Raw genomic sequence first — 27,861 nt, forward strand, 5'->3', positions numbered from 1 at the left:
GAGCACACATAAAGCTGGGCACTTTTTAAAAAGAGCCAGCCGACATGACAGATCCGCTCATAAGTGCCAATGAAATGTTCAACATATGAATTATGTATACAAATATACAGCCTGTTTCTGTATGTCGAACGAGCTCTATCGTAACTGGTTAATAAAAACTGATTTGAATAAAAACAACACATTACATTAAATATTCCAATTGTTTTTAGAACAAATATTTTATTTTATAATAGAGTTTTAAAATTGTTCATTTATACCTGTTATATTGTAGATATAACCTGTAATTTTTCTTAATGATTAGCAGATGTATTTTGTCTAATTTATGTTATATTTTCTATTTGCAGGTAAGTTATATGTGAATGATGTTTCAAATTGTAAGTACCATGGTGGCTTAACGACGTTTCTAAAAACACAATGGATTATGTGGGTATTTTAGGCTGTCGACCAAGGACATTTGAGGCCACATTTGTGTTGAAATTGTACGTTTTTGATATTCCAACGCCTACACTGAAAAAAATGGTGTCGTAAGGTCAAAGATTTTATGTCTTGAAAATACGAATGCAAATTTTGCTTTTCTTGTCCAAAAGTCGATAAGCTTTTCAATGAAGTCGTATAATTCAGAAAAATTCTTTAAAATTAATGAAATTGTCTTTAAAAAAATCGACATTTTTTTCAAAACTTCATTTTAAAGACGTTTTTTACTTGAAACATAGCATAATTTCTACTGGAAATCGAGTCTGAATTTGGAAAAAAGTTGTCGTTAACTCGTTTCTAAAGAACTTTAATAGCATATGAAGAAAAAAAGCTGAAAAAACGAAAAATTAAAATTTGCTTCCTAGAAGCAAGTACACAAAACCCAAATTTAAAAGAGAATTATATCTTAAAAGTATCCTTACTTGTATTCTCCGCTTCTTTGGCTCGAAATCAATACCAAAATTTTTAAAGTAAAGACAAAATTTTTGGAACAGGATATGCTTTTTTTCAGTGTATAAAGCATTTTTTCGAAATTGTCAAAATTTTATTTCTATAGAACATTTTGTCAACATTTTATTTCTACAGAAAATTTTTTCAAAATTTTATTTCTATAGAAAATTTTGTTAAAAATTTATTTCTATAGAAATTTTATCAAAATTTTGTTTCTACTTCCATATTATTTCTACAGAAAATTTTGTCAAAATTTTGTTTCTATAGAAAATTTTGTCAACAATTTATTTCTATAGAAAATTTTATACAAATTTTATTTTATTTCTATAGAAAATTTTGTAAAAATTTTATTTGTATAGAAGCTTTTGTCAAAATTTTATTTCTAAAAAAAATTGTCAAATTTTTTTTCTATAGAAAATTTTGTCAAAATTTTATTTCTATAGAAAATCTTTTTTGTCAAAAATTTATTTCTACAGAAATTGTTGTCAAAATTTTATTTCTATAGAAAATTTTGTCAAAATTTTATTTCTATAGAAAATTTTGTCAAAATTTTATTTCTATAGAAAATTTTGTCAAAAGTCTATTTCTCTAGATATTGTTGTTTAAATTTGATTTCCATAGAAAATTTTGTCAAAATTTTATTTCTATAGAAAATTTTGTCAAAATTTTATTTCTCTAGAAAATTTCGTCAAAATATTTCTATAGAAATTGTTGTCAAAATGTTATTTCTATTGAAAATTTTGTCAAAATTTTATTTCTCTAGAAAATTTTGTCAAAATTTTATTTCTATAGAAAATTTTGTCAAAAGGTTATTTCTATAGAAAATGTTGTCAAACTTTTATTTCTCTAGAAAATTTTGTCAAAATTTTATTTCTATAGAAAATTTTGTCAAAATTTTATTTCTATAGAAATTGTTGTCTAAATTTTATTTCTATAGAAAATTTTGTCAAAATTTTATTTCTTTAGAAAATTTTGTCAAAATTTTATTTCTATAGAAATTGTTGTCAAAATTTTATTTCTCTAGAAAATTTTGTCAAAATTTTATTTCTAGAGAAAATTTAGTCAAAATTGTATTTCTTTAGCAAACTTTGTCAAAATTTTATTTTGTCAAAATTTTATTTCTATAGAAATTGTTGTCAAAATTTTATTTCTATAGAAAATTTTGCAAAATTTTATTTCTATAGAAAATTTTGTCAAAAGTTTATTTCTCTAGAAAATTTTGTCAAGATTTTATTTCTATAGAAATTGTTGTCAAAATTTTATTTCTATAGAAATTGTTGTCAAAATTTTATTTCTATAGAAATTGTTGTCTAAATTTTATTTCTATAGAAAATGTTGTCAAAATTTTATTTCTTTAGAAAATTTTGTCAAAATTTTATTTCTATAGAAATTGTTGTCAAAATTTTATTTCTCTAGAAAATTTTGTCAAAATTTTATTTCTAGAGAAAATTTAGTCAAATTTGTATTTCTTTAGAAAATTTTGTCAAAATTTTATTTCTATAGAAATTGTTGTCAAAATTTTATTTCTATAGAAAATTTTGCAAAATTTTATTTCTATCGAAAATTTTGTCAAAAATTTATTTCTATAGAAAATTTTGTCAAAAGTTTATTTCTCTAGAAAATTATGTCAAGATTTTATTTCTATAGAAATTGTTGTCAAAATTTTATTTCTATACAAATTGTTGTCAAAATTTTATTTCTATACAAAATTTTGTCAACATATTATTTCTATAGAAAATTTTTGCCAAAATTTTATTTCTATAGAAAATTTTGTTAAAATTTATCTTTTATAGATGATGTTGTCTAAATTCTATTTATATAGAAAATTTTGTCAAAATTTTATTTGTATAGAAAATTTTGTCAAAAGTTCATTTCTATAGAAAATGTTGTCACAATTTTATTTCTATAGAAAAATTTATCTAAATTTTATTTCTACATACAAAAATTTTTTTTCTGATTCAATCACGAAATTAATTGATCCAATTAATTGTTTAATTGAAATGTCTTCAATCACGAAAATGATAGTATCAATCACAGTTTTAATTGGGTATAAAAAAATACTTGATTAAAAAATTAACTGATTTCAGTAGCAAATGTCAATTTTTTAATTGATACAATTAAAATTTTAATTGATCTCGATTGCAAAACTAAATTTTTTGTTTAAAAAAAGTAACTACACAAAAAAAAATTCTGATTCAATCACGAAATTAATTGATCCAATTAATTTTTTAATTGAAATGTCTTCAATCACAGAAATGATAGTATCAATTAAAAAATTAATTGGCATTGATCCAATTAAAAAATTAATTGATACTATTAATTTGTGTGATTGATTTTTAGTTCAATTTCAAAAAATTTGTTGATTCAATTAAATTTTTAATTGAACATTTTTTAAAACTCAATTAAGATTTTAATTGGAACAATGTTCGTGAAATTTTTTTCTGTGTATTCTCAATTACTTTCTGCATTGGCTTAGTGTTTTTAGTTTGATTAACAATTGATTGTTTGAAATAAATTTTTAACTAAAAATTTAAAAAATGTCCATCACTTTTTTTAACTGACTCAGCCTTCCGAGTTTGATTGAAAAGTTAATTGTATCAATTAATTTTTAATTAAAAATTTTAAAATTGTCAATCATTGACTTAATTAACTTAAAGTTTCTATCTTGATTAAAAAGTTAATTGTATCAATTTATTAATTGAAAAAAAAATTTCAACGTCAATCAAATTTTTAATTGGAAATATTTTGGTGATATTTTTTTTCTGTGTATAGAAAATGTTATCAAAATTTTATTTCCATTCCATCCAAATTTTGTCAATTGGCTTGAAGTGATCATACGAGATTTACCTTTACCTCAATTTATTATCTTTCAAAATATTCCCCATTAAGATCTAACGATAAACGCTGGAGTTTCATCACCAAACCGAATTTGAATCACTGTTCTTGAGTTAATCCACGTTGAAATATGGAAAAAGTAATTGCATCAAAATGTTCACGAGATGAATCTTAAGTTCGTGTAAACAATACAAAACGGAATCATCAATATGTTCTGAGTACGTATATATGTTCTGAGTACGTATAACCTCAAAAATGTTAAGCGTTCACAGAAAAAAATGTCACGAAAATTTTTCAAATTAAAGTCTTAATAATAAAAATATTCAATTAAAAATTTAATTGATTCAATAAATTTTTTAATCGGAACAAAAATCAATCACAAACATTAATAGTATCAATTAATTTTTTAATTGACTTGCAATAAATTTTTTAATTGATACTATCATTTCTGTGATTGAAGAAATTTCAATTAAAAAATTAATTGGATCAATTAATTTCGTGATTGAATCAGAAAAAAATTTTTGTGTTGCGATAGAGTTGTCAGCTAGCAGATTGCAACTCGCCTAATCTCGAAATATGGAAGGAAACATCGGACTTATTTTTTTCCTGGTTTGTTCCTCTTGGGGCATAGACAAGAATCTTGTATCTGCTTTTATCGCTACATATAATTTTAATATCATTTAGCGTTTTGTTTATTTTTAATAACTCATTTTGGATGGTTCTGTACCATGTGTTTTTGGGTCGTCACGGTATTCTTGATCCTTGGAAGTTCCATTCCAGGGTCGATCTATGAGCAATTCTGATGCTCAAAATGAAACTGATTACTAAGATTTTTCCCAAACTGATTCATTACTACCGGTTTATTGAGTAGTTCTACTAAGTTATCCCATGACGTGTCCTTTGGAACGAGTCCACGTCGTGTCGTGACAAACCCATGATAAAGTGACCGGTGCCTTCCATACATATTGACCGGAACTGGTGCTGGTCCATATACACCACTTACTAGTCCTATACCGGTTCTGGTGTTGAGAGCCATTTTCCGAATGGTATTGACTTTACGCACGAGTTGAAGACCTTTACTTTGTATCATGCTATATATTTCTTCATTCGGCAAAACGCTGATCTGGTTTTTTTCAGCCGGTTGTCGACGTCTTCTCCGTTACCGTTGTTACTGGATATCAAACTGCCCAAATAGCAAAAGTTGTTCACAAAGGAAATGGCCTGATTGGAAATTGTGAAGCTGCTATCCGAAGATTAATTTATTTATTGAGAGCAAAAATTAACCAGTTTATTATATAAACTACAATGTTTATTACAAAAACAAAACACAAGTGAAATATAATTTATGTACGATCTATTCAATATTATTTTCACATGAATTTAAAAATATCATAGTATCTAATGTTTTAGGATACAGTTTATATCGATTCTCTGCAGTAAGATTTCCCGCCTTTGCAAAAGCTTTCTCCGCCGAGTTACTGCTGGCTGGAATGGAATGGACTTGTAAAGCGAATTTCGATAAATTAGGATATTTTGTTGTGTTTAATGTCCACCAATGTATAGGATCGAAATTTTCTGTTAATTGAACAGTCTCTCTGCTGTAATTATCCACTTCTTGTTCTAGTGTTATAGTTAGAGTTTTTGGAACTGAACCCGATATTATAAATTGAATAGCATCCGAAAATTGCGGTCTTATTGGTTCCAACAATTGCTCAGAATGCAATTGATGGTGTTTCATGTTTTCAATACAAAATTTCTTCATTTCTAGTATGAAGTCCTGTTGCTGGAGATTTACGGCCGGTGGATATAGGAAAAATGCTGCCTTATGCCATATGTTTAATTTATCTGCCCACAACTCATCGATATGCCTCAAGATTTGCTGTTTTAATTCCGTCATTGCTTTTGAGTCATTGTCATTCGAGGAACAAAGATTTTTCATTTTTGGAATTGATATCAAAGCAAAGCATAAAGATGGTGATGTGGTATTTTGCAATCTGTTAAAAATCTTTTCGAAATTATTGCATAATTCTGTTATACTTTTTATATACGACATCTGTATGCTGGAGAACATTTCAATATATTTTCGCCCATGCAATGTTTCTTCGATTTGGGACCAGTTATCGGAAATAAGTTTTAATACTTTGAATTTTTCATGCCACCCACATGGTGAATACACTTTCAGCTCTAGTATTTGTAATTTCAATTGGGGATTTAATATGGTCTTGATTTTACAATGGTCTACAAGGCATGTGCACCAATTCAATATGGTTTTAAGTTCTCGAGATCTGCTGAACGATCTATCCAATAAATCACTTAGCAAATGGCTACTACTGATGATATGTGTGTGATTACTTAGAGCTTTGCATATAGATGGTGTTGCAGAAGAAACAAATTTAATATTTTTGATGTCATCTACACCAATGTCATGGAACAATGCATTTAAATTTCTTAATATGTCCTCTTCTGTAGACCCCTCCATATCCATAGATTTAATGCCTAGCAATTTATTACATAATTGGGAATTTTCTGTATAGTGTATCATCACACCAATAAAGCTACGTTTCAAACACTCATCTGTCCACATATCTAATGAAGCTGAAATACATCCATTTTTGATCATCTCTGATAGATAAGTTTGAAGTTGCTGTTTCTTTTGTGCTGCCATCTGTTGGAGATGCGAAGTAATTTCATTCCTCTGAGGTAGTACATCATCAATGTCTATCAAATCATTATATTTAGCCCCTAGTTTTGCAATCATTTCCGTAAATTTGGCAAATTCTGGACTCATAATGCCGGAAAATGGGCGACAGTCCTCTATAGCAAATCCAATTTCATTGGCGCATTCGGGTATATCTAGACCAGTATTTTTCTCAAATTCTACACAACACGAATGCTTCCTCAGATTAGATTGATCCTCTTTATGACTGTTCAAAACTTTCTCACATTTTTGGCAGTATACAAAGTTATCCTCAACTGTGCCATCTTCTTTGTGAATCTCGGCCATTATATTCCAAACGTAATCTCCGAGGGCATCACGTTGGTGTAGGGTGTAAATGCCTCTATTTAGTTTTGCGGCAACACAATATGTCATATTATTGCCACTTAGTGCAATTAGTTCCTCAATTGGATCCACAGCATCGGTGCCACTAATGCCACCAGCTGATTTTTTGGCGATTAAACTTTTAATCTCTTCATATCGATTTTGACATTTATGATATCGCATATTTGCATTTTCTCTGAATACCTTGTAACATTTAATGCAAAATACATAACCTTCCAACTCGGTGTCATCTTCTTGTAGAATTGTGTACGCTTTACTCCATATGCTACTTCTACCCGAATTTCGACGGCTTAATGTATAAACGCCACTTGCAATTTTATTGGCTATCATAGCACCTCTTTCGTTTTTTTGTTTTATTATATCATTCCACCCTGGAGGTAGATGATAGGTCCCATCATTTGTCTCCATTGCGGTTTCTGTTTCCGATCCTGTAGTAGTACTGGCCACATTCGAATTCGGTAGGGATGATGATGGATTTTCAGCATTTTCCTGTAGTTTATTTTCCCAATTTGTTGGTTCAATTTTGATTATATCCTCGCCAGTATCCATACGATCATTTTTCTTAGAAGAAATTGATTTTTCCTTTAGATCATTCATGTAATCCTTCCAACATTTATGTTTATAAACATTTCCCATATCTCTTGGACACCGCAGTACTGTTTGACATATAACACAATATACAAATTTCTCTACGGTTTGCATACGTTCCGTTAGGATATTGAATAAAATTTTCCATATGGCACTTTTTTTAGGATGTCGTCTTGTAGTATAAACACCACTTTTAATTTTTTCACTGATGTCTACAGCCATTTCCACTTGTTCATAGGAAACACCCATACTTGTTTTGTAGCGTTGAATAACGATGACTGTACACGTAGGCTGGCTTGGGAACTTATATCGTTCGATAGAGATTTTTTTTTGCAACGTTACCAAACGACCGTATACAAGAAACGAAAATCCACAACTACTTTGCTCTCAACCAGCAAACATGCTTATATTCATGTCATTCATTCCATTTAATACTTGTGCATATGTGTGTGCGTGTAGCAATGCCGTGAGAACAACAGAAGAGAATTGCTAAAATTGTTTGACTAAAGAGAGAGAGAGAGAGTTTGAGTATTTTTTTCTTTTTGTTTCATTACAGAAATTATCGAAAAACTAATCAAACACATCGACAATAACCAGCTAAACAGCAAAAAGAAAACAAATGGTGAAAAATATTCAGTCACAATGTTTTTCTAAACAGCAAAAAGAAAAAAAAGTGGTGAAAAATAGTCAGTCACAATGATTTTCTTTGTAGGAATAAGTTTTTATCTGGTGAACAATTTTCTATACAAAACATTAGGTCTTTACACCATAAGTAATCATAATTTGATACGTTTAGGTTTATTTGTTAAATGACTTTTTTATAAACATTTATTTCTTATATGGTACGGCGGTCATATTGCTCATTGTATTCAATACTTGTTCGTGTGTGTGTGTGAGAACCACATAAGGGAATCGGTAAATATGAATTTTCTGCAGTGATGCCAATTTAGCTATTTTATAGCTAGATCTAGCTATTTATGTTTTTGAGTTGTTAGAAAAATTGTAAAATTGCTATTTAACTAGAAATCTAGCCATTTTTGATATGGTTTCTGCTATTTGTTCTACATTTAAAATATGGGTTACAGACACGATTGTCATTCGAGGCAAAAATAATCTACCAAAATTTTGAGAAAATTCTTCCAAAAAAAAAACTATCCAACAAAAAAATATATACAAAATTTTGTCAAAATTTTATTTCTATCGAAAATTTTGTCAAAATTTTATTTCTATAGAGGGATTTTTGAAAAATTTATTTCTATTGAAAATGTTGTCAAGATGTTATTTCTATAGAAAATTTTGACAAAATTTTATTTCTAAAGAAAATGTCAATATTTTATTTCTATAGAAAATTTTGTCAAAATTTTATTTCTATCAAAAATTTTGTCTAAATTTTATTTCTATAGAAAATTTTGTCAAAATGTTCTTTCTATAGAAAATTTTGTCAACATTTTATTTCTATAGAAAATTTTGTCAAAATGTTATTTCCATTGAAAATTTTGTCAAGTTTTTATTTCTATAGAAAATTTTGTCAACATTTTATTTCTATAGAAAAAAATACAATTATTTCTATAGGAAAAAAATTTTGACAAAATTTTCTATAGAAATAAAAACTTGACAAAATTTACAATGGAAATAACATTTTGACAAAATTTTTTATAGACATAAAATTTTGGCAAAATTTTCTATAGAAATAAAATTTTGGCAAAATTTTCTTTAGAAATAAAATTTTGACAACATTTTCTATAGAAATAAGATTTTCTATGGAGATAACATCTTGAAAACTTTTTCAATCGAAATAAAATTTTCAAAAATTGCTCTATAGAAATAAAATCTTAACAAAATTTTCTATAGAAATAAAATTTTGACAAAATTTTCTGTAGAAATACAATTTTGACAAAATTTTCTATATAAATAAAATTTTGATAAAATTTTCTATAGAAATAACATTTTGACAAAATTTTCTATAGAAATAAAATTTTGACAAAATTTTCTATAGAAATACAATTTTGACAAATTTTCTATAGAAATACAATTTTGACAAAATTTTCTATAGAAATAAAATTTTATCAAAATTTTCTATAGAAATAAAATTTTGACAACATTTTCTGTAGAAATAAGATTTTCTATAGAGATAACATCTTGACAACATTTTCAATAGAAATAAAATCTTAACAAAATTTTCTATAGAAATAAAATTTTGACAAAATTTTCTATAGAAATAAAATTTTGACAAAATTTTCTGTAGAAATAAAATTTTGACAAAATTTTCTATAGAAATAAAATTTTGACAACATTTTCTATAGAAATAAAATTTTGACAAAATTTTCTATAGAAATACAATTTTGACAAATTTTCTATAGAAATACAATTTTGACAAAATTTTCTATAGAAATAACATCTTGACAACATTTTCAATAGAAATAAAATTTTCAAAAATTGCTCTATAGAAATAAAATCTAAACAAAATTTTCTATAGAAATAAAATCTTAACAAAATTTTCTATAGAAATAAAATTTTAACAAAATGTTCTATAGAAATCAAAATTTTGACAAAATTTTCTATAGAAATCAAAATTTTGACAAAATTTTCTATATGAATAAAATTTTGACAAAATTTTTTATAGAAATAACATTTTGACAAAATTTTCAGTAGAAATAAAATTTTGACAAAATTTTCTATAGAAATACAATTTTGACAAAATTTTCTATAGAAATCAAAATTTTCTATAGAAATACAATTTTGACAAAATTTTCTATAGAAATAACATCTTGACAACATTTTCAATAGAAATAAAATTTTCAAAAATTGCTCTATAGAAAAAAATTTTGACAACATTTTCTATAGAAATACAATTTTGACACAATTTTCTATAGAAATACAAATTTGACAAAATTTTCTATAAAAATAAAATTTTGACAAAATTTTCTATAGAAATAAAATTTTGACAAAATTTTCTATAGAAATAAAGTTTTGACAAAATTTTCTATAGAAATAAAATTTTGACAAAATTTTCTATAGAAATCAAAATTTTGACAAAATTTTCTATAGAAATCAAATTTTTTACAAAATTTTCTATATAAATAAAATTTTGATAAAATTTTCTATAGAAATAACATTTTGACAAAATTTTCTATAGAAATAAAATTTTGACAAAATTTTCTATAGAAATACAATTTTGACAAAATTTCTATAGAAATACAATTTTGACAAATTTTCTATAGAAATAAAATTTTATCAAAATTTTCTATAGAAATAAAATTTTGATAACATCTTGACAACATTTTCAATAGAAATAAAATCTTAACAAAATTTTCTATAGAAATAAAATTTTGACAAAATTTTCTGTAGAAATAAAATTTTGACAAAATTTTCTTTAGAAATAAAATTTTGACAAAATTTTCTATAGAAATAAAATTTTGACAACATTTTCTATAGAAATAAAATTTTGACAAAATTTTCTATAGAAATACAATTTTGACAAATTTTCTATAGAAATCAAAATTTTCTATAGAAATACAATTTTTACAAAATTTTCTATAGAAATAACATCTTGACAACATTTTCAATAGAAATAAAATTTTCAAAAATTGCTCTATAGAAATAAAATCTTAACAAAATTTTCTATAGAAATAAAATCTTAACAAAATTTTCTATAGAAATAAAATTTTGACAAAATTTTCTATAGAAATCAAAATTTTGACAAAATTTTCTATATGAATAAAATTTTGACAAAATTTTTTATAGAAATAACATTTTGACAAAATTTTCTGTAGAAATAAAATTTTGACAAAATTTTCTATAGAAATACAATTTTGACAAAATTTTCTATAGAAATCAAAATTTTCTATAGAAATACAATTTTGACAAAATTTTCTATAGAAATAACATCTTGACAACATTTTCAATAGAAATAAAAATTGCTCTATAGAAAAAAATTTTGACAACATTTTCTATAGAAATACAATTTTGACACAATTTTCTATAGAAATACAAATTTGACAAAATTTTCTATAAAAATAAAATTTTGACAAAATTTTCTATAGAAATAAAATGTTGACAAAATTTTCTATAGAAATAAAGTTTTGACAAAATTTTCTATAGAAATAAAATTTTGGCAAAATTTTCTATAGAAATACAATTTTGACAAAATTTTCTATATAAATAAAATTTTGGCAAAATTTTCTATAGAAATCAAAATTTTGACAAAATTTTCTATATGAATAAAATTTTGACAAAATTTTTTATAGAAATAACATTTTGACAAAATTTTCTGTAGAAATAAAATTTTGACAAAATTTTCTATAGAAATACAATTTTGACAAAATTTTCTATAGAAATCAAAATTTTCTATAGAAATACAATTTTGACAAAATTTTCTATAGAAAGAACATCTTGACAACATTTTCAATAGAAATAAAATTTTCAAAAATTGCTCTATAGAAAAAAATTTTGACAACATTTTCTATAGAAATACAATTTTGACACAATTTTCTATAGAAATACAAATTTGACAAAATTTTCTATAAAAATAAAATTTTGACAAAATTTTCTATAGACATAAAATGTTGACAAAATTTTCTATAGAAATAAAGTTTTGACAAAATTTTCTATATGAATAAAATTTTGGCAAAATTTTCTATAGAAATACAATTTTGACACAATTTTCTATAGAAATACAATTTTGACACAATTTTCTATAGAAATACAAATTTGACAAAATTTTCTATAGAAATAAAATTTTGACAAAATTTTCTATAGAAATAAAGTTTTTACAAAATTTTCTATAGAAATAAAATTTGGACAAAATTTTCTATAGAAATAAAATTTTGGCAAAATTTTTTATAGAAATAAAATTTTGACAACATTGTCGATAGAAATAAGATTTTCTATAGAAATAACATCTTGACAACATTTTCAATAGAAATAAAATTTTCAAAAATTCTCTATAGAAATAAAATCTTAACAAAATTTTCTGTAGAAATAAAATGTTGACAAAATTTTCTATAGAAAGAACATTTTGACAAAATTTTCTATAGAAATAAAATTTTGACAACATTTTCTATAGAAATAAAATGTTGACAACATTTTCTATAGAAATAAAATTTTGACAAAATTTTCTATAGAAATACAATTTTGACAAAATTTTCTATAGAAATAAAAATTTGATAACATTTTCTATAGAAATAAAATTTTGACAACATTTTCTATAGAAATACAATTTTGACAAAATTTTCTATAGAAATACAATTTTGACAAAATTTTCTATAGAAATAAAATTTTGACAAAATTTTCTATATAAATAAAATTTTGACAAAATGTTCTATAGAAAATTTTTTCAAAATTTTATTTCTACAGAAAATTTTGTCAAAATTTTACTTCTATAGGAAATTTTTTCAAAATTTTATTTCTATAGAAAATTTTGTGAAAATGTTATTGCTATAGAAAATTTTGTCAAAATTTTATTTATATAGAAAATTTTGTCAAATTTTTATTTCTATAGAAAATGGTGTCAAAAATTTTATTTCTATGGAAAATTTTGTCAAAATTTTATTTCTATGGAAAATTTGGTCAAAATTTTATTTCTATAGAAAATGTTGTCAAAATTTTATTTCTATAGAAAAATTTGTCAAAAGTTTATTTCTATAGAAAATTTTGTGAAAATTTTATATCTATACAACATTTTGTCGAAATTTAATTTCTATAGAAAATTTTGTCAAAATTTTATTTCTATAGAAAATTTTGTCAAAATTTTATTTCTATAGAAAATTTTGTCAAAATTTTAGTTCTATAGAAAATTTTGTCAAACTGTTATTTCTATAGAAAATTTTGTCAAAATTTTATTTCTATAGAAAATTTTATCAAAATTTTATTTTTTTTTTATTTTTTATTAAAAGTGCTACTTTCGAAATTGCGAGAAGCTCACATCTGACGATGAGTCTAAGTACTTATTGCACCATACTCGTATTTATTGAGAACAAAAAATTGATGTTTACTGGAAATAAAAAACACTTTATTTATTTGCATAGACAAAAAATATGATTTTATTCGAATTTAAGGGAATTTAAAAATAACAAATTGTTACAAGTTTTAGGTAACAGCTTATATCTATTCTCCATAGTTAGATTTCCTGCCATTGAAAAAGCTAATTCTGCTGTATAACAGCTTGCTGGAATGGAATGGACTTGTAGAGCAAATTTTGATAAATTAGGATAAATGGTTTTGTTATTGGTCCACCAATGTATGGGATCGAAGTTATCTGTCAATGGAACCATTTCTTTACGATAATTATCTATCTCTTGTTCAAGTGGTGTGGGTATTTTCGCTTGGCACTGGATTATTGATCCCTCAAATAGAAATCGAATAATATTTGATGAGTTCTCCGTTATTGTTGGTTTTGTTAATGGCGTTTCATGCTTCATGTTTTCAATACAAAATTTATTCATTTCATGTATGAAATCATTTCGCTGAAAGCTTACAGCCGGTGGATATAGGAAAAATGCCGCCTTATGCCATAGGCTTAATTTATTTGTCCATACCGCATCAATGTCATTTAAGATTGACAATTTCAATTCAGCCATTGCTTTAGAGTCCCTGTTATCGGGGGAACAAAGATTTTTAATTTTCGGAATTGATATTAAAGCAAAGCACAAAGAAGGTGATGTAGTATTGTGTAAACGTTTAAAAATTCGTTCGAAATCGCAACATAATTCAGAGATGGGGTTTATATCGGAAATATCCAAATTAGTGAAGATTTCATTAGTTCCATTTGCTTCCAATATTTCTTTGATATAGGACCAATTCGTGGAAATGAATTTTAATAATTTGAAGATTTGTTGCCAACTGTTTGTAGGATACTCTTTTAAGTGTTGCATATCCTCACACAATTTATTTTGTAACTTTTTATTGTTTTTGCAATCTTTTATAAGGCGTCTGCATAAATTTATTAAATTTTGTAATTGTTGGGATTTATTGAATGATTTATCTAATAAATCTGTTAACAAGTGACTACTACTGATAATATGTATATGATTACTCAGAGCTTTTATCAAAGATCCAGTGTCAGATGATATAAATTTTATGCCTTGGATATTATCGAGACCAATAGCGGTGAATAAAGCTTTTATTTTTTCCAAAATATTCATTTCATTGGAATCTTTCAAATCCATAGATTTTATACCCAATATCGTATTAGAAAGTTGTGAATTTTTTGGATAGTGTAGCATGACACCAAGGTAAATGCGTTGCAAACAATCATCGGTCCACATATCTACTGAAGCTGAAACACATCCACTTTTAAATACTTCCAATAAATCTGTTTGAAGTTTTTGTTTCTTTTGCTCGGCCATCTTTTGTAAGTGGGAAGCGATTTCAGTCCTTTGAGGTAATACATCATCAACATCTGTATATTGTTTATATTTAGCCCCTAGTTTTGTAAACTATTTCATAAGATTTATAAATTCTGGACTCATTATTGCAGAAAATGGACGACAGTCCTCTTTAGCAAAAGTAAGTTCGAAAGATTCGCCGGGTTTATTTGCAACTTCCTGATTACGTTTTCCCCTCCTAGTTCTTTTCGAAGGAATTTCATTGAGCCAACCCTCAAAGTCGTCTGTATCAACTGTTTCCGTTGAGGGAAATTTATGTCTAAAATTTCGAGAACAAATGTGTCGCTTCAGATTTGTTGCATGATGGTGGAAGACATTACGACATTTTTGGCAATATACAAAGTTGGGAATAATAGAACCATCTTCTCGGTGTATCTCGGCCATTATCCTCCATACATAATTTTGGACAACGTTGCGTTGGTGTATGGTGTAAATGCCTTTTTTTATTTTTGTGGCAACAATACAAGCGGCACCAAGACCTTGTTCATTAATTATTTCTTTGATCGGATCATCAGGTTTCGGAGCGGCGGCGGAGATCGAAGGACCATTATTGTCAACTAGGCCTGGCTCATTGCTCTCTAAAACTTTATTCATTATTAGCTCCTCATATTTTCTGCAGCAGATGTGATGCCTTAACCGGGTATAGCCTTTCAATTTATATTCGAACAATCTATAGCATTTGGTACAAAATAAATATCCTTTCAATACTTTACCATCTTGTTTCCGAATTATATACATAATGTTCCACATTAAATGTCTACCGGAATTTCGTTTTTCTATTGTATAGATGCCACTGGAAATTCTATTAGCAATTTTAGTGTTTGTTTTATCTGTTTGCTTGGTAATATTATTCCAATTTGGAGGTAAAAGGCAAGTTGCAGCACTATCATTTGTTTTGCAAATCGTGCTTTGCAGGGACAGCGTATTTTCTGCTATGAACTCTTCCTCTTCTTCTTTTACCACACTGCTTTGCAGAGATGGCGCAGTTTCTGTTATAAACTCTTCTTCCTCATTTGCATCTTCTTCTCCACTGGTTTGTTCAATTTTGATTATATCCTCAGTGATGTCCATACAATCATCTTTTTTCGATAATTTTTTCCAAAACTCCTGCCAACACTTATGTTTATAGACAATTTTCCCCTTTCGTTTAGGATCGCGCAATACATTTTCACATTTTGTACAGTACGCATAGTCATCAATTAATTTATTATCTTCCGTTACTATATCCATTATAATGGTCCATATTAGACTTCTTTTGGGTCGTTTTCTTATAGTATAAATGCCGGTTTTAATTTTACCACCAATGAGGAACGCTATATCCCTTTGATCATTTAAAGTATTCATCGTTTTAAGAATATAACATATTATATGAGTGTTCTGTATTTTTTAATCAACTTCTATGCTCACAAAAAAAAAACTCCCTCCAGACACGGCAAACGACAATCAGCAACTACTTGTTTTAATACAGCATTCTCCCTTATATCATATGACCAGTTTAATTCACATGTATACTTGCTCTCTTTTAATCAGTCGCTGTTAAGAAACGAATGAATATGGATGGCCGAAAGATTTTCTTTTTTTATTTATTCTATAAATTAGTCAAACTCTCACCGTTTTGTGGATTTGTTGAGAGTCTCAGTAAGAGTTGCCAACTAAATCGTAATTGCTTGGTAGTTATGCCTAATGTGTACGAGTGTTATCAATTTTCGAATAAATAGAAAACGGTAGTACTGTTGAAGAATTGATAAGCACAGAGAAATAACTGTTTGTTTCATTGCCTTTATGCACTTAGCACTTTTTTTAATATGGACCGATTGTAGAATTCGTTATATTAACACATTGTAAGAATAATATTACATTCGTTTTATTTACATTATTTCTATAAATTCCGTATTGTATACCTGCATCAATTGTAAATTGAAATAAAATAGAAAAAATATTGTGGCAATTAAATGTATGAATAAAACATGGTTGCGCTAGTTGACAACACTGTCAAGTAGCTCTCATGCAGAGTTGCCATAGCGAAATTTTATTTTGGACCAACATTCGCACCAGCGGCACGGTTGCTACAGATGGTAGAATTCTACCAAAATCGTAGATTTTTTACTGTTTGGTATTCTTTATGTTTTGGTAGATTTTCCAAAATGTTCCTCTCTAATTATAAGACAATTCAAATTTTTTTATAGAAATAAAAATTTTCTACAGAATTAAAAATTTAGACAATAATTTCTATAGAATTAAAAATTTCGACAAAATTTTCAAAAAAAAAAAAAAAAATTTCTATAGAAATAAAATTTTGCAAAATTAGAGATAAAATTTTGACAAAATTTTCTATAGAATTAACAATTTTGACAAAATTGTCTATAAAAAATAAAATTTTCTATAGAAATAAAATTTCGACAAAATTTTCTATAAAAAATAAAATTTAGACAAAATTTTTCATGGAACTAAAATTTCGGCAAAATCTTTTATAGAAATAAAATTTTGAAAAAAATGTTCTATACAAATAAAATTTGGACAAAATATGTAATTAAAAATATTGACAAAATTTTGCTATAGTATTAAAAATTTCGACAAACTTTTCTATAGAAATAAAATTTGGACAAATAGACATAAAATTTCAAAAGAAATAAAATTTTGAAAAAAATTTTCTATAGAAAAAAAGCTTTGACAAAATTTTCTATAGAAATAAAATTTGGACAAAATATAGAATTAAAAATTTTAACAAAATTTTCTATAGAAATAAAATTTGGACAAAATGTAGAATTAAAAATTTTGACATAATTTTCTATAGAAATAAAATTTGGACAAATTTTTCTATAGAAATAAAATTTGGACAAAATTTTCTATAGAAATAAAATTTGGACAAAATTTTCTATAGAAATAAAATTTTGACAAAATTATCTATAGAAAACACATTTTGACAAAATATTTTATAGAAATTAAATTTTGACAAATTTCTCTATAGAAATTAAATTTTGACAAAATTTTCTATAGATATAAAATTTTGACAAAATTTTCTATAGAAACATTTTGACAAAATGATCCATAGAAATAAAATTTGTACAAAAATTTCTATAGAAATAAAATTTTGACAAAATTTTCTATAGAAATAAAATTTTGACAAAATATTCTATAGAAAATTTTCTATAGAAATAAAATTTTGACAAAATTATCTATAGAAATAAAATTTTGACAAAATTTTCTATAGAAATAACATTTTGACAAAATGTTCTATAGAAATAAAATTTGGACAAAAATTTCTATAGAAATACAATTTTGACAAAATTTTCTATAGAATTAAAAATTTTGACAAACTTTTCTATAGAAATAAAAATTCCACATAATTTTCAAAAGAAATAAAATTTTGAAAAAAAAAATTTTATAGAAAAAAAGTTTTGACAAAATTTTCTATAGAAATAAAATTTTGACAAAATTTTCTATAGAAATAAAATTTTGACAAAATTTGCTATAGAATTAAAATGTCGACAAACTGTTCTATAGAAATAATTTTGTTTTCAAAATTTTCTATGAAAATAAAATTTCGACAAAATTGTATTTCTATAAAATTTTGACAAATTTTTTTATAGAAATAAAATTTCGAAATAATTTTCTATAGAAATAAATTTTTGACAAAATTTTGTAAAGAAATAAAATTTGGACAAAATATAGAATTGAAAATTTTGACAACATTTTCTATAGAATTAAAAATTTTGACAAAATTTTCGATAGAAATAAAATTTTGACAAAATTATCTATATAAATAAAATTTTGACAAAATATTCTATAGAAATTAAATTTTAACAAAATTTTCTATAGAAATAAAATTTTGACAACATTTTATATAGAAATAAAATTTTGACAAAATTGTCTATAGAAATAAAATTTAGACCAAATTTTTTATGGAATTAAAATTTTGGCAAAATCTTTTATAGAAATAAAATTTTGAAAACATTTTCTATAGAAATAAAATTTGGACAACATTTTCTATAGAAATAAAATTTGGACAAAATATAGAATTAGAAATTTTGACAAAATTTTCTATAGAATTAAAAATTTTGACAAACTTTTCTATAGAAATAAAAATTCCACATAATTTTCAAAAGAAATAAAATTTTGAAAAAATTTTCTGTAGAAAAAAAAGTTTTGACAAAATTTTCTATAGAAATAAAAATTTTGACAAAATTGCCTATAGAAATAAAATGTCGGCAAACTGTTCTATAGAAATAATTTTGTTTTCAAAATTTTCTATGGAAACAAACTTTCGACAAAATTGTATTTATATAAAATTTTGACAAATTTTTTTATAGAAAATTTTCTAGAGAAATAAAATGTAGACAACATTTTCTATGAAATGTTAACAAATTTTTTAATAGAAATAAAAATTTATACAAAATTTTCTATAGAATTGATCTAGAGAATTAAAAATTTTGACAAAAAATATATAAAAAATAAAATTTTCTATTAAAATAGAATTTCGACAATTTTTTCTATAAAAAATTAAATTTAGACAAAATTTTCTATAGAAATAAAATTTTGACAAAATTTTCTATAGAATTAAAAATTTTGACAAAATTTTCTATAGAATTAAAAATTTTGACAAAATTGTCTAGAAAAAGAAGGTCGACAAAATTGTCTATAGAAATAAAATGCCGACAAAATGTTCTATAGAAATAAAATTTCGAAAAAATTTTCTATAGGAATAATTTAGTTTTCAAAAGTTTCTATGAAAATAAAACTTCGACAAAATTCTATTTCTATAAAATTTTTACAAAATTTTCTATAGAAATAAAATTTCGACAAAATTTACTAGAGAAATAAAATGTAGACAAAATTTTCTATAAAATGTTGACAATTTTTTATAGAAATAAAATTTTGACAAAATTTTCTATAGAATTGAAAATTTTGACAAAATTTTCTATAGAATTAAAAAGTTTGGCAAAATTTTTTATAGAAATAAAATTTTGACAGAATTTTCTATAGAAATAAATTTTGTACAAACATAACACTGCAAAATATTCTATAGAAATTAAATTTTAACAAAATTTTCTATAGAAATAAAATTTTGACAACATTTTCTATAGAAATAAAATTTTGACAAAATTGTCTATAGAAATAAAATTTAGACCAAATTTTTTATGGAATTAAAATTTCGGCAAAATCTTTTATAGAAATAAAATTTTGAAAACATTTTCTATAGAAATAAAATTTGGACAAAATATAGAATTAGAAATTTTGACAAAATTTTCTATAGAATTAAAAATTTTGACAAACTTTTCTATAGAAATAAAAATTCCACATAATTTTCAAAAGAAATAAAATTTTGAAAAAATTTTCTATAGAAAAAAAGTTTTGACAAAATTTTCTATAGAAATAAAAATTTTGACAAAATTGCCTATAGAAATAAAATGTCGGCAAACTGTTCTATAGAAATAATTTTGTTTTCAAAATTTTCTATGGAAACAAACGTTCGACAAAATTGTATTTATATAAAATTTTGACAATTTTTTTTATAGAAAATTTTCTAGAGAAATAAAATGTAGACAACATTTTCTATGAAATGTTGACAAATTTTTTAATAGAAATAAAAATTTATACAAAATTTTCTATAGAATTGATCTAGAGAATTAAAAATTTTGACAAAAAATATATAAAAAATAAAATTTTCTATTAAAATAGAATTTCGACAAATTTTTCTATAAAAAATGAAATTTAGACAAAATTTTCTATAGAAATGAAATTGTGACAAAATTTTATATAGAAATAAAATTTTGACAAAATTTTCTATAGAATTAAAAATTTTGACAAAATTTTCTATAGAATTAAAAATTTTGACAAAATTGTCTAGAAAAAGAAGGTCGACAAAATTGTCTATAGAAATAAAATGCCGACAAAATGTTCTATAGAAATAAAATTTCGAAAAAATTTTCTATAGGAATAATTTAGTTTTCAAAAGTTTCTATGAAAATAAAACTTCGACAAAATTCTATTTCTATAAAATTTTTACAAAATTTTTTATAGAAATAAAATTTCGACAAAATTTACTAGAGAAATAAAATGTAGACAAAATTTTCTATAAAATGTTGACAATTTTTTATAGAAATAAAATTTTGACAAAATTTTCTATAGAATTGAAAATTTTGACAAAATTTTCTATAGAATTAAAAAGTTTGGCTAAATTTTTTATGGAAATAAAATTTTGACAGAATTTTCTATAGAAATAAATTTTGTACAAACATTACACTTGGTCGTATGTATCTTTCGCCCGATTTTCCGTCATATGGCCACAGAGGTCAAAGTTTTAGTCCGATTTATGTGAATTTTTGCACAGGGAGTAGAATTAAAGTACTAAATATGCATGTCAAATTTGGTTGAAATTGGTTCAGATTTCTATATAGCTTCCATATATATGTTTTTCCAATTTGGGCAAAAATTGCCAAAATACCCACATTTTCCTTATAAAATCGCACTGCTTAGTCGAAAAAAAAATTACTCAAATTATCCTTTATTTCTAATACATATCTATCGAATTTAAAATATTTCCCATATATAACATACTAACATCCCAGGGCGTTAGCCGACTTAAATTTTAAGTCTATAGATTATAAATTTTGTTCAGAAGGAGTCAAATTTAACTGTATGTATTTGGGACAAAAACCTTTATATATAGCACCCAACACATTTGACGGATTTGATATAGTATCGAAAATGTGGATTTACAAAGTGGTACAGGGTATAATATACTCGGCCCCGCCCGTCTTTAGACTTTCCTTACTTGTTTTGAATTTGGTAAAATTTTCTTCAAATTGTGATAGATTATTTTTGGCATTTTGGATTATTCGAGTGGCAACCGTAACCAGCGGACCATTTGTCCAAATTCAAGGAAAAAACATTTCTAAAAAAACATTGTTAGTTGCCCGTGGTACATACTAGATGATCGCAATATCCATTTAACAATCGTAGAAAAAATTATGTACATCAGTCAATATTTAAATAGTGCCATATTACCCATATTAACGATATAAAAGACATGTCTCTAATAATCTCAAAATTAGCAATCACATATAAATATGTAAATTTATCCTTACCAGTCAGTCCATACTCATTTTCTTCATGATAACGAGAAAATGAAAAAAACGCACACAAACAAAGTTTTTTTTAATTCAATCACGAAATTAATTGATCCAATCAATTTCTTGACTGAAATGTCTTTAATCACGAAAATGATAGTACCAGTCACAGTTTTAATTGGGCATAATAAAATATTTGATTAAAAATTTAATTGATTTGATTTGAAAATTACAATTAAGTTTTTTATTGATTCAATTAATTGGACAACTCCATTAATTATTATGTTAAACTTCAACCCAAATGAAAAACGCTTGATAAATGTATGAATACGATGATAATTCAAATATTTCAATACGATGTGAATTAAAAAATTTCAGTTGGTGATTGAAAAAAAAAAACTCAAAAAATTACAAATTTGATGAAAATGCACCAAAGTCTATCAAAATACATTTGGTCCGTCCATCGGATCAAATGTGGAATGCCGTTCGGACTCAGCTATAAAAACGAGGTCCCTTGTCATTGAGCTTAACATAGAATCGGGTAGCACTCAGTGATAAGAGAGACGTTCAACACTATGGTCCCAGCGGCGTAGTTCATGTGCTTGGAAGGCCTTTTTCCAGGCCTGTCTAGGCATTACAGAGGCCTGTTTAGGACATTACACCTTCCTTTCCATTTAACATAGGGTGAGATTGGAGGGCAAGGCCTTCTTTGGCGTTCACCAGCCCTCTAAACAGAAGGAGTTCTACAGGGGTGTATATAAGAATTCCTACATAATTACTGAAAATAAAACCACACCTTCGCTCCTTCTTATTACAGGCATGTTGCAGCGCTACGTCAAGAAGGTGTTCTGTAGTACAGAGCGGTCTTCCCTATACGTTCTCAAAAGAATGACTTTCTCATTACTAGACATAGTTATTGTTTTAATTCAGATTTATTGTTACAATAAGAAGTTTCGAGTTCACAGATATATAAATAAATAGATAATTAATATAAAATTAAAGAAAAAAAAAAAAATATACAAATTTTTAAGTCAGGACTTCTTTCGCCACATTTGTTGTTGAGATCTGGAAGAATTTAAATTCAAGAAATTATAGAAAAATAATGGCCCTTTTTGGGAAATTGAAGGCAATCCAATTATGTTAGATGCTTGTCTACTTATATTTGTAAGTGGGATTTTATAAAACGAGCGATTGACTTAGAAAGGCATTGAAAATGCATTGTAATTATAATTAAATAGCTCCTTCTGCATAACTTTAACACCCATGCTGTAAGTTTAACTTTTCACAATTTCACAAATTTAAAAACACAAAACAAGGAATGCGTCTGTACTTCACAAAATCAAAACTGAACGAACGAATGGCGTGAATTGGCGTCCGCAAAATTATTATGCACTTTTATTATCGTTTATTAACATATGCAAAGACAATTAATGAACATATTTTCTGACATAATATGAAATAACCACTTGACTTCCAAAGGCATTACAAATGCATTCTAATTATAAATGAATAGGGATGCAAACAATTTTAAAGCTCGAGAGCACAAGATAACTCTCTTGCTACATCATTTTAACACCCATGCTATACAACTTCTATAAAGAAGGCAAAGAGAATGTCCGGGTGTATAAAATGAAAAAGTAAATGAAACGCAATGCTTAATTACAGGTCTGATTTTAGAATGCCTACGATGAATGTAAAATCAGTACACATGCATGTCTTATAAACACAACTCCTTCCAATTTAAGGCATTTAACATGCCTGAATTTGTAAGGTCCTTCTCGATTCCGCCGCTGGGGTATCACAATGGATTGAATAGTCTAAGGGCGTTTTCGATTCGCAAAAAATATGTTGCCTTGGTGTTACACTACTTTTCCCCTCATTGTATTTTCGCCCAAATGATAGTGTCATTCCAAAGTTATTTTTAATTCATGATATTGTGAGGTATACATGATCCAAAATCTATGACAGTGTCCTTCATATTTTTCAATCAATTTCGAGAATGTTGCACTTTTTTCCCAAATCGAAATCGCCATAAGTGAACCTGAAATATCGGGCTGCCACTATACCTAACCTAACCCAACCTTCTATTAGTTTACATTCCAGCCAATAAGCTTCTCGTTTTGATAATTATCCCCTTTTTTGGTCCGCGGGTGGTAATTCCACCTAGCTTATGTATATGTGGTTACACATGGCATTCCTCTATCCGCCACCTGAGGACGCGTCCGATGGGAGAATAAGGGTTAACTCCACACGGATTTGTTTTTTTTTTTTAATACTAAATGGATTTAGTTTTTAAATTTTATTCTGAATTATAAGAAACAATTAAAAATATATAAATGATCTTAAATTTAAATATAATTTTTAGTTCATAGAATATTTATTCCAAGAATGTGAAAATACTACATTATCGAATTCCTTGACATGGACTTTAGTTTTCTTTGATACTACAAGACGGGCTGCCAATGACGCTGAATCTTCTGCCATATTGGAGCTAGCTGGAATTGCAAGAACTTGTAAAGCCAATTTTGATAAATAGGGATATTTTATGGCATTATGTTTCCACCATTTGATAGCATCAAATTCATTATTTATTTCAACCAATTCCGAACAATATCGACTAACTTCTTGATCTGTATCGGGAGTAATTTTCGGGCCACAATCTCCTCCTAATAAATCGGAGAAAAAGAATTCGATTGAATTGGTTTTTTGAGTTTTTGATGGTACAGTTTCCGAGAGTCCTGATTCTTCGGACGAAAAAGATTTTATTTCGTTAATGGCCGTGGTACAGAATTTTTTAATTTCAATTAGATCCTCAGATTTTTGGAATGCAATCGCTGGGGGATATAAGAAAAATGCTACCTTATGCCATATATTTAGCTTACTAATCCACATGTCATCGATGTCCTTAAAAATATTTCTTTTGAGTTTTGATATTAGGGAATTATCCTTGCTGCCGGGAATGCAAAGAGCTTTAAGTTTTTTGGTTGATGGAATTACAAAGCATAACGATGGTGTAGTAATTTCTTGGAGGCGTTGGAGAATTTTCTCAAAATCTCTACAAATTTCCACTAGACTCTCCACTTTAGATAAGGTGATGTTTTTTAATGTTTCAATTCCTGCTAAATATTCATTGATTTGTGACCAATTGTCTATGACCCAGTTAAGCACTTTATATTTTGAATACCATCCCTTTGTGGAGATATCACAGTGTGGCATATTTTTAGTAGTCTTGTGATCTTTGTGACATTTCTTAAATTGTTTGCATAGCTCCCAGGAGGAATCGACAATCAATTTGACTTCTTCAGTTATCTCAAATGCTTTGCTTAATAAATCACATAGTAAATGGCTGCTACTATTGAGTTGAGTGTAATCTCCCAGATTACCGGAGATAGATGATCCTAGAGGACAGACAAATTTTATATGTTGTAGATTTTGTATACCAAATTCGTGGAAAAGGTTCTTCAATTTCCCTATAACATATTCACTAGTGGACTTTTGGAAATCCATGGATTTAATTCCCAATAATTTATTTGAAAGTTGATCATTTTTCTGATAGTGTAGGCAAACACTTATAAAATTTCTCTGCACATAGTTATCTGACCAGATAGCTATACTGGCTGAGGCTCCTTGATTTTTACACACATCAATTATCTCATGGCGTATTTCATTTTTGTTTTGTTCAGCGAGTTTTTCAAGTTCCCCATAAGGTGATTTTGAATCTGGTAAAAAATCGGAAAGTTCTAGATGTTCACCGTATGTAGCTCCGAGTTTAATGAACACTTTTGCCAGTTTTGCAAATCCTGAACCTTGAATCAATGACAAAGGGCAACAATCTTCTATGGCCCATGTGGCACAAGCTTTAGCAACTTCATTCTTCACCTCATTGGAAATTGGGGATTTTGTCAAGGTTTCCTCGGGACGAAAATGTTCATAGCAGAGATCTAAAAATTGCATACTCATGTCAACTTGTTGCTTGTTATCATCTCCTGAAGACTTTACAAAATTAATCCAACATTCATGGTCCCATATATTGGCTGGTTGAGTTACAGAAAATTCTATGATACTTTGGCATTTTAAGCAATAAAGATATTTAGGTAAAATACTTCCATCTTGCCGTTTAATTTCGGCCATAATATTCCAAAAGGGACTTTTTCCTTTTTCTCTTGGAGATATGGTTAAAATACCCTTCTCTATTTGTTCAGTAATAGATAAATCCCCAGTATTTTCTATTCCATTGGGGGCAGTTTTATTTGAATCCTCATTCAGGCCTTGCAATAGTTTATCCTTGACTTTTTCACAGCATCCATGACGATATAAATTTGATTGTTGGCTAGAAAGAACCTTGCGACACTTGGAACAATAAACAAATCCAATTAAGGGTGTAACATCATCACCAGTTAGAATAATCCTCAGGACTATCCATATATAATTGGTAGTATATTCCCGTTGAGCAGTTGTATATATTCCAGCATTGATTTTCTCAGCAATTTCAATGATATTTTCAGCGGGATAATTTTGATTAATTCTCTCCAAAGTTGAAGACTTTAATAAGGGGTTCGTTGCTTCACTATCCCCTTGGGGATTATCAATATTTTTTCGGGAATTATTGCTCTCCTCCTTTCTAATATCAGATTTATGTGTAGTAGTCTCCTCCAAGTTGGACATATTGGAAAAGTGGGCTTCTCTGGATTCCTCTTCACCTGAGATGGTATTAATTCTTGGATTCTTATCTGTTTGCAAACTGGAATTTGAGAAAACTGTATCATCACTCCTTCCGAAGGTATCAAACGAGGTTTTAGTACGTTTACGAGATGCCCTTGTGGAATCTAACTCTTCATCAGATGTTTCTTCTACCGCCTGATTTGTCGTCGTACTTTTAGATAAGGGAGCGACTTCATATCTTACTGCATAGTTAGTGGCAAGCTGTCTCATTGATAATGACTTTCGAAACTGTACACAACATTTATGCCGATTTAGATTCGAGGTTTGATGGTTTTTGTATCTTAAGATAGTATGACATTTGCGACATCCTGCATATCCTTTTACCACCGAACCATCTTCTCTCAAAATATCAGCTAAAACTTCCCATATGAAACTTCGACCTTTTCTCCTCTTCTTGGAGAAAGTGTAAATACCATCTTGTACTTTATCAAAAATATGCAATGAATTTCGAGCTTTTACTCTATGTGGTCCTGCAGATGATGAATGATCGGTAGTTAATATAAATTTTCCAGTACTTTGCGGGGTTCTAGGTAATAGCGATGAATTCGTTTCGAGGAACTCCTTATCATCAGATTCATCAGAATGTGAAGCTTCAATTTTTATATTAGATGTTTCTATAAATTCACCATATATACATGGGGCCGTTGCATCAATTTCATGTTCCGACTGAGACAGATCATTTTTTTCATTTAATTGCTCGATATCATCTGCTGCGCCGAGACTTTCCAAAAGTGATCGTTTGTATTCTTTGCAACATTCATGTGTATAAAGAGATGACAGAGTATCATTGTATGTTATGGTTGTCTTACATTTGACACAGTAAACAATTCCTTGAACAATCTCATTGTTTTCCTTTTTAATTTCCTCCAAAACATTCCATATAAAACTTTGCTTATTTTCTGGTTTTTGCGTTGTGTAAATTCCCATTTCTATTTGCTTCGATATATGACACGCCATTGTTGTTGTATAATACAATATTTGCAAATACCGAAATGCAAAATTAACTAACCGCTCCGCTCTTAAACTATACCGAACACTTAGAGGGTTGCAATATGACTAGTCGTCAATCAACGCGGTAGCGATGTGTTGCTATCCATAGCATTAATACTCTCAGGCAATATTTACACTCTTTTCGTGGTTCTCTGAGTGGCGGTGTTAAAGTATTACCACCCTGTATTGTGAGTGGTATGTATTCGTTTGCTACGTTTGTATTCATCCAGAGTGGTGAAATATTTTGTTCTTATAACGCTATACGCTACTGTCTCTAAAGCAAATT

At 26.7% G+C, this 27,861-nt stretch overlaps 2 protein-coding genes across 22 annotated transcripts in view; one reads left to right on the forward strand and one right to left on the reverse strand.

Moving 5' to 3' along the window:
* Syp (synaptotagmin binding cytoplasmic RNA interacting protein) overlaps positions 1 to 27,861 on the forward strand; it is a 529,002-nt gene that overhangs the window by 45,261 nt on the left and 455,880 nt on the right. The gene's annotated exons all lie outside the window — the stretch shown is intronic.
* On the reverse strand, positions 24,148 to 27,836 carry LOC142222315 (uncharacterized). Its single transcript, XM_075292373.1, has one exon. It carries the CDS (start codon positions 27,540 to 27,542, stop codon positions 24,225 to 24,227), a length of 3,318 nt encoding a protein of 1,105 aa, XP_075148488.1. The 5' UTR covers positions 27,543 to 27,836; the 3' UTR covers positions 24,148 to 24,224.

Source organism: Haematobia irritans, chromosome 1 (assembly GCF_050003625.1).
Source record: "Haematobia irritans isolate KBUSLIRL chromosome 1, ASM5000362v1, whole genome shotgun sequence".
Lineage (NCBI taxonomy): Eukaryota > Metazoa > Arthropoda > Insecta > Diptera > Muscidae > Haematobia > Haematobia irritans.

What these genes read in the sequence shown, in the direction of transcription:
- LOC142222315 (XM_075292373.1), bottom strand. Translation starts at nt 27,542, where the DNA reads ATGGCGTGTCATATATCGAAGCAAATAGAAATGGGAATTTACACAACG.